Below are 13761 nucleotides of genomic sequence, written 5' to 3' on the forward strand. Positions count from 1 at the left end.
TAATGTCAAAACAGATGACTAGTGACTTACTACATAATAGCTAAAGAGATCAGAGTTCTGATTGTTTGATGTGTAAAATACAAAGGCATTTTTTACTTGTCAGTATAGGATCTCTTAAAAGATGAAGGTGCCTGATGATTATAAGAACAGTACATTCTCAAGTGGCAATTATTTACATCGTTCTCTCCCAGGTGCTCCAGTGGATGTGAGGGAATGCAGATTCCCCGGTCATCCCAGAGGAGGAGTGAGCTCGCGTGTAGGAAACCCTTCCACTACTGATCCCATTCCTCCACCACTCCCCACTCCCCCCTCCCTCCACCCACCCCTCTCTCCCTCAATCCCTCCCTCAATCCCTCCCTCCACCCACCCCTCCCTCCCTCCACTTCCCCCTCCCTCCACCCCTCCCTTCTTTCCTCCCTCCACCCCTACCTCCTTCCACCCCTCCCTACCTTCCTCCCTCCACCCCTACCTCCCTCCACCCCTCCCCCACTCCCTCCCTCCTTCCCTTGCTCCCTCAATCTCTGATGGCTCTATGGGGCTTCCTCAGTGTCAGCCTGCACTGCTGGGTCTGGCTCTGGGCCGGGGCCCCTATCTCGACCAGCTTGCCCCACGACCGCCCCGGAGGGCCCCTGGACTGGCTGCTGTCCGACAAGGGCCCCTTCCACCACTCCCAGGAGTACACAGACTTCGTTGAGAGGAACCGGCAGGGCTTCTCCACCCGCTACAAGATATACCGGTGAGTTGCATAGCAGGGCAGGTACATGGGGCAGTGTTTCCCAAACTCAGTCCTCAGGCCCTAACACTACACAGCTTGTTCAAATGATCCAAGCTTGATGATCAGTTGATTATTTGAATCAGCTGTGTAGTGCTAGGGCAAAAACCAAGGAGTCCCGAGGACTAAATTTAGGAAACCCTGACGTAGGGGCGGTTTACAGGTAAACAGGTGAGTCTCATAGCAGTGTTCTCTTCAGAGATATACAGAAGAGTCAGACCACAGGTAGTCTAGATTAGGTATAGGGAGAATCAATAGTTAGATGGACAGATTAGACTGCCTACCAATGTGTTAGTACACCAAAGCAGGCTGAATGTTATATCCACTGTCAAATTGCTAAAGCACGTTCAGTGTCATGTGGGGTTTAAAGTCGTGAAGTAAATACCACTGGAAGGAAAGCCTTGAAAAGAGATGTGAAAAGTTCTCACCTCACCCCATCTAGGATAGTCTAGTAGTGGAAACGTTATTGAATTATTGGAACTGCAAGTAAGTCAACTAAGGTTAAGTAAATAAATGGCCTTCGAGGAGAAGAGGAGGGAAAACCTTACATTTTTGTGGTTATATCTTAATCCATGCATCTACTATTGTAGCTGTTTTGTATCTACAGTATTCACCTAGGCACCTACATAATATAGCTATTGTTGGTAAATAGTGCAGTTCAATTATTTGAGTGTATCAAGGTAATTACAAGCAAATGGCCATATGCATATTCTGATATCGGTTCAGGTAAAATATGTTGATTACTGTAGTGTAGGGGGAAAAACGTATGATTTGTCATAACGTTAAACACATTTTCACATATTGGCTCGAGATATAAAATGAGTGGAAAGTGTGTCATATATCCTGTCCGTCGTGAGTTGGAAAGGTATTGAACACAGCCCGGGAAACCGCAGACGGGACTCTGACATCTATGGATTTGTGCTGGGTGTTTTATGGGCTAAGGTGATCTGCTTCCCGCGTTAAAGCGTTTTAATATTTCTCCTCCGGCTAGTGCAGGCCCATCACAGCTCTCGGGACTGAGCTTCATTGGCGGTAAGATTAATAGTCTTATCATGTGGCCAAGTGATTAGTGGGCTCTTAATAGTTATTACTCTGCATTATCACACCATCCCCTGAGAGTCTACTGTCAGCTGCAAGGTTGTGTCTGAGGCGCGCTAGATTACAACCAACCCTTGATTAACAGTAATATTATTAAAGCCCTTTCGTTGGCTGGTAGAAATGCTGAGCACTGTGTTTTATGTCGACTGTGTTTTTTCTTTCCTAATCCAGGTTTCTATCCAACCTTTTAACGCGAGTAAAGTATATGTCATGACAGGCCTGATGGAAACAGTCGGTAAACCTTCTAAATATCTACAAAACAAAATACGCTTGACAAGGTGGGATCTTTTTGTGGTTGTAAAATTAATGATTTAAAATTAAATATTTATATAATAACCATCATATCGAAGTAAACTTGGAGTCACGCAATGATATGGTGTTATGTTTTGTGGTCCTACCACTACGACTCCGGAAAGAATGCATTGTATTCGTCTGCAGTCAAAATACGTTATGATGAACTTCACAGGGTGGTGAAAGTGCACGGTGACGGGCTTGATGCAACTTTCCAATAAATATCGAGGGTCTTATTCTGTTGACTTGATGTTCGATGCTTAATAATCTTGATTTTGTCCGTAATAGGGATCTCGCAGACAGAATCTGCGCACTGTCTGCGAGCTGTTGGCAAGAGCGCACATGCAAATACCAGAGTGGGGACATTCTTTATAACGCAACATGTTTAGTGATAAGACAACCAGTCTACTTTTTTATCGGTACATAAAAACGCAAAAGTAATTGATGTCATCATGCACAACTTTTTATCGGCAACAAGTCATTTTGATGGAAACATATTATCTCTGGTGGGAAAATGTGCATATTTTTTATGCAGGTTTTAGAATATCACAAATTGGATGTAAACATAGCAAATTACTAATTGGTATTAATCGACCAGACAAAAATTTGTGCTGAGATGACAACTGCTAATTGGGACATCATAGACAGATAATCACTTGATTATATTTCTATGGGGGAATATAGGGATAATTCAAGGTAATTGTATATGTTACAGACTTTGGTCTCTTAACAGTATCTTACATAAGGACTGCATCAAGTTATACAATGTTCCCTTAAAATCAACAGCTTTAATGGTACAAGGTGACTGCCTACTGGGAACAGATGTCAACTCAATGTCTATTCCACATTGGTTCAACCTAATTCCATTGAAATGACAAGAAAACAACATTGATTCAACCAGTGTGTGCCCAGGAGGAAACTATACTGCAGGTTTTTACAGTAGGAGGAAAGGTGGTAAATGAATCCAGCGTGCCTTTTGTTGTCAAACAGATTGTTAGTGATATATGTTCTCATCCCTCAAACTTCCCCAGGTGATCTCAACACATCAACAATGGTTCCCAGTGGCAAAACTACTATCTATAAAAAGCTATCACATAGAATATAATCCTGTAGAATTGCTTTGTCAGACAACTTTGGTTTTACTGTGGCATTGTGTGGTGGCCATTTTGTATTAAAGTGCATGCAGGTGGTACTAATTGTCTCTGTCTCTGTTAATATGAGAAGTTATTGTGGCGTACTCACATGCATATATCTAATATGTCCACTCTGTTGCCAATTCCCAGTGACAGCGGCATAGCCAAACAGTCCACCACACAGTTTGTTTGTTTAAAATGACCTCTCATATCTGACAATCTATTCCCTATTCCATAACACATAATTTCACAGCAAAACAGACATGCGGAGATGGAAAGTGACATTATTTGCTCCTGCAGAGTTTGGGATTTCTGCTAAATTCTCATAATCTTCACTGACAGAGAGAAGATGAATTACCGCAAGTGGGTGCTTCTAGTTACAGTGGCTGTGTGTTACTATGCCATCATTGCAGTAATGAAATTGCACCATCTCATCCCTCTTTCAATTTTCCACCTCTCTTCTTGATTGAATTTGAAAGAATTTTAATGGGTCCTCCAACAGGAAGTGGAGGCTGTTTTCCTGTTTGTGGAATCACTCATTGTTTTGGCGAATGCAACAGCTTTTCCCTCAGTCAACATACGTAGAGACGGGGTTCCGCTGCACCACCAGTCCTAGGCAACCATTGCCAAGTGACAGTTGCCGTAGACAGCAGGATGTAGGAAATTGTAGACTACACTTGTGTAGCTCTTGTATTTTTTTGACATTTTGCATTTCAGAAACGTAAGTGAGTGTTGGCACCAAATCGCATAGAGAAGTTGACAGTATGAACACCCTATTTCTGTACGGCTGCAATGCATCAAATTTGAGAATGTCTTTTGGAAACCTTAAAAAGACCTTGATCTGTGTTACAGTGACCTTCTTATTTAATACCCAGAGAAAAGCGATGTATCCCAATTCTCTGAAATCTCTACTAGGAGAAATAGTCCAAAAGAGAGATGTGTGAAAATGAATGAATGATATCTCAAATGAAACCAAGGTAGCTACGTACAGCAGTGGAGGCTGCTGAGGGGAGGACGGCTCATAATAATTCTGTGGAGCAAATTGAATGGCATCAGACACATGGAAACCATGTGTTTGATGTATTTGATAACGTTCCACTTATTCTGCTCCAGCCATTACCACGAGCCTGCCCTCCCCAATTAAGCTGCCACCACCTCCCGTGACGTACAGTACAGTGATGAGAGACAGATTAGAAGAATAACTGCATGGTGTAGTCTAAGGAAAGACTGCAGAACCCCAAAAACTGCCCCATGGTAAAATCCATTTAATTTCATCCCACTCCTTATTGGATGTACCATTAGCCCTATGGGGGGGTTTAAGATAAGACAAGTCCAGCTTATCACAGTCAACGATAACTGGAGAAACCAATGACAGAATGATTTTGAGGCTACACTTTCCTTACCTGTTCCCTTACTCTCTCCTCTCTCCCTCCTCTCTTGCTCCTCTCTCTCCTATTTCCTCTCTCCCTCCTCTCTTGCTCCTCTCTTGCGCTTCTCTCTTTCTCACTCCTCTCACTCTCCTCTCTCGCTCTCCTCTCTCCTATTTCCTCTCTCCTATTTCCTCTCTCTCTCCTCTCTTGCTCCTTTTCTCACTTCTTACATGCAATGCCTTTGAACTGCCAAATCTCAGCTCTCACATAGCAAAGCAAGATATAACTGGCGAGGAATGCTATGGTGGCCCAGTTGAAGAGGTAATTTATATGTATGGAGTGAAAAGAGGTCAGGATTAATGGTTATGCTTGGTGTAACTGACCGACAAATTACTCAAGGGACATGTCTAAAAGTAGAAGTATGTGGGTGTGCATACATTCATTAAACTGTATGTTTCATGTATTGATTTGAGAAAGCTTTCCCATAAGTGGATTAGGCACGCTAACATCACACAAATTAAACTAATTGCTATATTTTCACTACCTGTATGAGAGTAGACATAAAAGTATTTTACAATTTTCCACATTGCCCCATATGATCCTCAAGAAGAGGCTTTTCATCATTACTCCTGCTTTAATGTGATATATCTCCTATCAAAAGGCCCCGCCCCCTCCATCCATCACCTACAGCACAGGTTGGCGAACCTATTCTGATTACAGCAGACAAGCATCCAATTCACAGCGCAGTGCATCATTTAGTGATAACTTGCACCTGTGAGGTTAGTTAGGGAGTGTGTGTGTGTGTTTGTATGTGTGTGTTGGAAAGGAGAGAAATAAATATAGTGATAGGAGACAGAAAGACAAACCGAGAGAGAGACAGACGGACATAGAGAGAGAGAGAGAGACAGGCAGACAGACAGACAGACAGACAGACAGACAGACAGACAGACAGACAGACAGACAGGCAGACAGACAGACAGACAGACAGACAGGTAGGAAGACAGACAGACAGGCAGGCAGGCAGGCAGGCAGGCAGGCAGGCAGACAGACAGACAGACAGAGGGATGGGCAGAAAGGAGAAAAAACAGGCAAGAAGAAAGGCTTTCTATATCCAGCATCAGGATGTAAAATATTGCACATAATTTCTTCTACATTACATTGCTTCTACTGTAGCCTCCAGCTAACTGACACAGACAGAGCATGTTCATTTCGGCCTCCCTCACAGAAATATTATCTGAACCTGTCAGAGCCAATTAAAATTGAACCAGTGTTTAGATACTGTAATTATTTAAACACAGGGGATTAACGCAAACAAAGTCTTTCAAGGCGTAACAATGCTCCCGTCTTTAAGGCTGCATACAGAATAACTTAGTAATGTTTGTAAATGTAAACAGAAGATGTCAAAGCTATAGACGCTGATGAGAAATCCGAACTTTACAGCTGCCTCTAGCATTTCCTTTCCTTTTGGTCGCTTTACTTTCTTTCCTCATTATGAGTTGTATGGAGTGTCAGAGATCCGCCGATGTCTATGGGTTTCTCTGTCACTGCACATTTTGATTATGATGTGTTTATTAAGGAGAGCACCTGTCAGCTGCAGGCTTTGGGAGCATTCTCCTCCCCAGCTATATTAATCTTCCAAATGGTACCTGCTTTGGATCTCTCTCTCTCTCTCTCTCTCTCTCTCTCTCTCTCTCTCTCTCTCTCTCTCTCTCTCTCTCTCTCTCTCTCTCTCTCTCTCTCTCTCTCTCTCTCTCTCTCTCTCTCTCTCTCTCTCTCTCTCTCTCTCTCTCTCTCTCTCTCTCTCTCTCTCTCTCTCTCTCTCTCTCTCTCTCTCTCTCTCTCTCTCTCTCTCTCTCTCTCTCTCTCTCTCTCTCTCTCTCTCTCTCTCTCTCTCTCTCTCTCTCTCGCTTTTGCTCTCTCACTCTCCCATCTCTCCATCAGAACTAAGCTAAGGATGCAGTGAGGCATTGCGGTTGATAGCTGCCCCCGTAGACTCACCTCTCCTCTACTCTTCTGCAGACAGACAGGACAGGCAGACAGAAAACCATTAATACCATCACATGTTTAGTGAGCCTTATTTACCAAACAGTTTCAAGGACATTTTTTAAGTCTTCTTCTTTCCAGAGAGTTTGGGAGATGGAAGGTGAACAACCTGGCTGTGGAGAGGAGAGACTTCCTGGAGTCGCCGTTGCCCCTGACACCAGAGTTCATCCGTAACATCCGTCTCCTGGGTCGGAGACCCACCACCCAACTCATCACTGACAACCTGATCAGGAAGTATGGGACACACTTCCTGCTGTCGGCCACGCTGGGAGGTAAACACACCACTATGTCTGAAATGGCACACTATTCCCTATATAGTGTTTGATCAGGGGATTCTGTGGGGATGATGAATTAGGTCAGGAGTAGGCAACCCTGGTGCTGGAGTGCCGCAGGAGGACGAGGTTTGTGGAATTTAGTCAATCACTGAACTGATCAATTAGCTAGGTTGGTCAGGTATGCTGCCTACCTGGAATAAAATCCTACAGTACCTGCAGCACTCGAGGAACAGGGTTGCTTACCCCTGGAGTAGGTAGTAGTAGTTGACCCCTATTCACCGATACAGGGTCATATTTTTGAATCCCCCTAATGGTTGGAAAAGAGGGGTACGGTATTCTAATCATCTGTCAGTTTTCTGTGTTTGTAAAGTCCCAATAACACCAAAAAGCTAATGAGGGCAGGACATGTACATGCATTCTATGCCAATATTGGCATAGCAGCCTATATGAATTCAGTGGAAGACTTTTCTTTAATAGATTTTTGTCTACATAATGAAAACCCATGTAAAAACCTCACTACACGTACATGTACAGCATAACCCTCAGCTACACAGTCATTCCCCAGTGCTTTTGATAGTCATGTGGACAACGCCGTGAGGGTGGTTGCTCTTTACAGGAGAGACGCTTATTTCAGCTACAAAGCCCTGTGCATGTCGAGGAAACCAAGGGAATGGGTTTCCTGTTGGAAAGCAACACTTGTCGATTACCTCAGCCGGGCTCCTGGAAAGGTCGTAGTTGTGAGTGGCCACACACACGAACACACACACGCACACACACACACACACACACACACACACACACACACACACACACACACACACACACACACACACACACACACACACACACACACACACACACACACACAGCTGCACTGGCTGATGCGATGCAACCTCCATGCCCTGGCACACAACCAGAGTAGTTCTGTATGAGGAGAGGAAGATGAGGAGCTGTTGCTTGGCCATGAGCCAGAGATGTGCTGCTGGCTGCTGAATGGGGTTATAAATGGATTGCCTGTCCGTGTTCTGGAACACATGGACTTCATGAAATAAATGAATAAATTACATAGGGATTTAAGGGCACCTTTCTGCAGCAGAGGAAGAAGAACACAAAACACAGACTACCATTGATAATATGATATGATGCCCTCCTTTATGGTTGAATCTGGATGTATGTTTGTTCATATTCTACCAAATAGTGAATAATACCCCATATTATTCCTATTGATTGCCATAGTACTAAAACTGGATAGCTGTTGACTATGTAGTTCAGAGACCATCTGACTAATGTCAACTGATATTTGTATAGACTGTTAAAACCATGTTAGCCAGTGAACGTTCTCCCAACAGTTGAAAAGAAAGCCTGTTTAAACAGCGTCGGCAAACATTGTCGTAACGCCATCTTGTGTTTGCAGGGGAAGAGGCCTTAACGATATTTGTGGACAAGAGAAAGCTGAGTAAGAAGGCGGATGTGAGCGAATACTCTGGCAACTCGTCCAGCGTAACTCTGGAGGCTCTGCACCAGCTGGCTGCCTCCTACTTCATAGACAGAGAGAGCACCCTGCGCAAGCTGCACCACATCCAGATAGCATCCACAGCCATTAAGGTAAACCTACAAGCTGCACCACATCCAGATAGCATCCACAGCCATCAAGGTACACACAAACACACACACACAAGCACACACCGGACACACACGCACACGCACAACCAACACCCAAACGCACACCCACACATACCCACACACATACACAAACACACACGCACACGTACACACACTGACCTTCCATCAAACTTGAAACTTCATGCAATCATACTTGTTCAAGTGGAGCAGCACAGTTGGTTAGCTGATTAGAGATCCTGGAATGCTCCTTGTAAGAAGTGTCAGCTTGTCAGGTTGTGAAGAGCCAGGAGTGTTGATCAGTAGGTGGTGTATTTCCAGGGCCAGGCGTTGACATACCTCATCTGAACTGAGTACTGTAGCTGTTGGGATGAATGTTGTGACATACAGGACATACCAGTAGGTTACTGCAATGTTGTGTGAATAAGGAAAGTGATATAAATACATCCACTCTGTTAGTGCAACATTTCAACAGGATGGATTTTGTCAGGCTGAGCTAAAGTGTGCAAATATTTATGTTTCTTTATTATGCCATTTTTTTAACCCTGCACCTGTAAAGTTGTTGGATCTGCACACACCCCTTTTGAAAATAGCAAACGTGAACCTTTCAGATCCTTCATGTTGCTATATAGTGACAGTCACATCTGTGTGTGGCATGCGGCCTCTCTGAATTTGTCGGAGCAAACTATGAATAACTGCTATCAAAGCTCTGTACTCCCTGAACCACAAGGATGTGTGGGAGGTCGGACATTTCTATCACAGCAGAGGTATCTAGCCTTGCTTTGTCTGTTCTGTTGGGAGTCACTTTTGAAGTGTGTGTGTGTGTATGTGTGTAAGTGTGGGTATGTGTGTGAGCGCCAACTTTAATGGTTCAAAGGCAGAGATGTGTTGAGAGTGACAGGTGAGAGCAGAGAAGCAGAGAGGTTGAGCAGCTCATCAGTGAAGCAGAGTGAATCACTGAGAGGGAGGAAGGCGGCGGAGGGATTCTTCAGCACACGCATCATTTCCACAGGGCGTCAAGCCCCGTGACGCCGGGACAGACACAACCAACCGCTCCACCATGTGAATGTGAATTGGACAGGGGATGGTAGGAGGATAGCAGATCAGGCTGCCGGTGCTTCCGCTGCCCCCCCCCCCCCCCCCCCCCCCCTTTGTAGCCGTATGGAGGGAAAATTTGGGAGCTCATTTCAGAGGAAAAGCCTGTTAGTGCTCTGGTGTGCTGGGGGTTTGCTGTGGAAATCTTCTCCCTCTTAAAGAGGTCACGGTGCAGCCTGCTACCTCTCTACCTCTGTTCAGAAAAGGTTGTTGCTATAATGAGTAATGACTCAAGCTGTTACCAGAGCGGCAGGGATCATTTTTGTTATGATTTGGCAATTTCCTCAACTAAATCGATGTTGATATCCCCACCTGACCGATGCGATGGTTGGCAGTGTGTCTGCAGAATGATGAACAATGAGAGAAAGTTTTTCAGCCGTGGGGCTCTCACAACACCGTGTGGATTCATATTTATTTCCACTCAGACAGTCCCAGTATTGCATTATGTTCCCATTATGGCAGCATTGCATTTTTTACATTTCCACCCCGCTACTCAATCGGTTGTTGTCTGTGTTGTCACAGGGGCACTATACAATCTTTCATTTCCAGTCTAAAGTCCTGCCCCTTCACTTGCCAGTGAGTCTTGGGCAAATGTAACTGCCACTGAGTTACCACATAATTTAAAAAACTGCCTTTATGCTAATCTCTTCCTCCTCTTTTCTTCATCTAGCTATCATAGACATATTACATATGCACAGTACTATCTTAATTTGACCAGTTTCTCAGCTGGAAATGAATCCTGCAGCAACCGGAAATGTGAATTATCATGTGCATTATAATTCATGGCCATTTTCGGAAGGGTTGATGCATTTTTAGTTAGGATAAATCATGTCTGACATTTAAAAGTGGAAATGACAATTAGCATTTCTCTGCAACAACAGTGATCAAATGAAGATAGTACACCTGTATATCAATCCTTTCACCCTAGTGGTCATGAAGAAAAGCAGAAGCAAAGAAGAAGGAAAATAAGCTTAACTGAGACTACTAGAACACAGTCTCTCTCTGTGCTTCATGTGAAATCCCTCCAGCAGCAGCAGCTGAGAGATACAGGTGGCCAATAATGTGCCATTAAGCATTTAGTAATATACCAGAATATATCTGCAATGAAAAGCAGCTGCTGTCCATAGAGGAAATTGAATGCCGTGCTCATCAGTCAACGTTGTGCCATATGGGCTATCATATGGCATATCAAATAATGCTCTGTATAGATTCAATATTCAAGTGTCTCAAAACTCTGCATTGTTCCTCATTTCCTCACAGTCTTATCAGCAGTATAATCCCATATCAAGGAAATTTGTGATTTACAATGTGCTGTTAATAATAATGGCAAAATCATTGCACACAGATGGTCTCCCCTCTCTCTGATTTACACATTCTATTCATTTTCCCAGACACACATCTTTTGCTGGTTCAGGGTTTGATTGAAAAGCTCCAGAAGTTTCACCCTACACAGCATTAGCTTCGGGTCTCTTAGTCTTTCCCTCTTTCAGCACTTTGGGACTGTGTTTGATTGTGTAACTGATGGACTGACCCTTGTTTCCGAGCCGTCTCTCCCCCACCAACTGTCCTGTGACCTGGGCACATCTCTGGGCTGACGACACGGTCCCTCTCCTACAAAGAGAGAAAAATAGCAATCAATTAGGAGCTTTCTGTCAACAGAAGAGGACTGGAAAGAGATTTCATGTTGCAAGCGAGGGAGAATGGAAAGAATGATGAGGTCTGGCAGAGACGGTTTGCCAGGGAAAAGGTCAGGAGAGATGTCTCAGTCAATACGACAGAAAAGACCTGCCATGGCTGAGTTGTTAGAAGCTCTCCTTCAACACCACTCTGATGTTTTTCTTTTTTTTTGAGTGCGAGAGAATAAGAACAACACTGCTGCCATTTTCACTGCGGGTGCATAAGAATACCTGTAACAAAGGAATGTATGTAATCAATTAAAGACCCAGTGCAGTAAAAAACATGACTTGCCTGTGTTTTATCTATATTTCCACACTATGAGGTAGGAATAATACTGTGAAATTGTGGAAAATGATGATAATGCCCTTTTAGTGTATGAGCTGTTTGAAAAGCGCTTGCAATTTCAGCCTGTTTTGGTGAGATGGAGGTTTGGCTGCCTTGTAAACATCACCAAGCGGTAAATAAGTTAATAGACCAATAAGAAAGAAAGTTACAAACCTCTGCCAATAACAGCTAGGTTTCTGTTTTTCCTTCCCCACTCAGACCACTTCCAGACAGCCCTAGCAAAATTCTTGCTTGAGAAATTGCTCTTTGCATATTTTTTACCATTTTAATTGAAAACAATCAAACTAACTTAATTATTACCCAGAAATGATTTGATATTGAGATAAAATGACTGCATTGGACCTTTAAATGTTGTATGTGGGTGGAAGGAAGGAGAGAGCAGAGGAGAGGGCGCACTGTACATATGCTCTACCACTGCAATGTTCTGCATCTCTCTGCTAGCCGTGCTTCATTATCTACTCAGAGCTGTGGGTGATGGTCATTAAAGGGCCTGTGTAATGTATATAATAGGGCTTCAGCTCTGACTCATAGAGCACAGGAAGCAGGAACCCATGGTTGAACACTCATCTCACCAGGGAACACACATGCCCACCACTTCATTGCTTTTCCCCAGCAGAGAGAGACACTCTTAGAAGTGTTTCTTTTGGCATTATGTGTCTCATACAGAAGTACTGTAGAAGTAGTAGTATTTTTTTTGGTTTAATTTGGAATAGATCATGTACGTATACTAATGTCAATCATCGTATGGCAAAGCATGCACATGAATCCAGGGCAAGAGTGGGTGTAAGATTGCCAGGATGTCAATTCAAAGGAAATGCATGATGCATAAATATATTTTTGTCATTCTTACGTTGCTCTGATGTTAAAAGGAATGTCTATTCAAAGCATTGTGTGTTTGTTGTTACCCAGGTAACAGAGACCCGGACAGGCCCTCTCGGATGCAGTAACTATGACAACCTTGATTCTGTCAGCTCTGTTCTGGTTCAGAGTCCGGAAAACAAAGTCCATTTGCAAGGTCTGTTTCTTTTTGATTCATACCACATATATTTTAATGTCAGACCTTTGATTACGTATTCCTGTTATGCAAATCCTGCACACCATTATCACATAATGTTACGAAGAAATAAGAACATGTGAAATATTTTTAAGGTTTTTAGCACACCCTATCATAAATTCCCATACAATAGCATCTTCAAAGAGATCCACACATCCCATGACAACGCTTGTAGAGAATAAAATACAGTTTGGACTATCATTGTTCTGCTCTTACATTGAGAGTCTAGTCAAGGATCATATCACCCTAGACCCACTTCAATTTGCTTACCGCCCCAATAGTTCCACAGACGATGCAATCGCCATCAGACTGCACACTTCCCTATCCATCTGGATAAGAGGAATACCTATGTAAGAATGCTGTTCATTGACTACAGATCAGCATTCAATACCATAGTACCCTCCAAACTCATCATTAAGCTTGAGACCCCGTCCTGTGCAACTGGGTCCTGGACTTCCTGGACTTCCCCAGGTGGTGAAGGTAGGAAACAACATCTCTACCCCTCAACACTTCAACACTGGGGCCCCAAAATGGTGCATTCTCAGTCCCCCCCTGTACTCCCTGTTCACCCACGACTGTGTGGCCATGCACGCCCCCAACTCAATCATCAAGTTTGCAGACGACACCACAGTGGTATGCTTGATTACCAACAACGACGAGACGGCCTACAGGGAGGAGGTGAGGGCCCTTGGAGTCTGGTGTCAGGAAAATGACCTCTCACTCAATGTCAGCAAAAGTAAAAGAGATGATCGTGGACTTCAGGAAACAGCAAAGGGAGCATCCCCCTATCCACATGAAAGGGACAGCAGTGGAGGAGGTGGAAAGTTTTAAGTTCCTCGGTGTACATATCACCAACAAACTGAAATGGTCCAAGCACACAGACAGTGTGGTGAAAAATACACAACAGCGCCTCAGGAGGCTGAAAAAAATGTGGCTTGTCACCGAAAACCCTCACTAACTTTTACAGGTGCACAATTGAGAGCGTCCA

At 43.8% G+C, this 13761-nt stretch overlaps 1 protein-coding gene across 1 annotated transcript in view; it reads left to right on the plus strand.

The window, feature by feature from the left end:
- Positions 1-480: 480 nt before the first annotated feature.
- The window catches only part of LOC109901601 (BMP/retinoic acid-inducible neural-specific protein 3), a 35123-nt gene continuing 21842 nt past the window's right edge, over positions 481-13761 (plus strand). Inside the window, exons 1-4 of the mRNA XM_020497605.2 lie at positions 481-736; positions 6789-6979; positions 8397-8587; positions 12629-12734. Of these exons, the coding sequence (XP_020353194.2) occupies positions 525-736; positions 6789-6979; positions 8397-8587; positions 12629-12734 (700 nt within the window). The 5' untranslated portion in view covers positions 481-524. The remainder of the gene's footprint in view (positions 737-6788; positions 6980-8396; positions 8588-12628; positions 12735-13761) is intronic.

The sequence above is a fragment of the Oncorhynchus kisutch genome, linkage group LG13 (assembly GCF_002021735.2).
Source record: "Oncorhynchus kisutch isolate 150728-3 linkage group LG13, Okis_V2, whole genome shotgun sequence".
In the NCBI taxonomy this organism is placed as follows: Eukaryota; Metazoa; Chordata; class Actinopteri; order Salmoniformes; family Salmonidae; genus Oncorhynchus; species Oncorhynchus kisutch.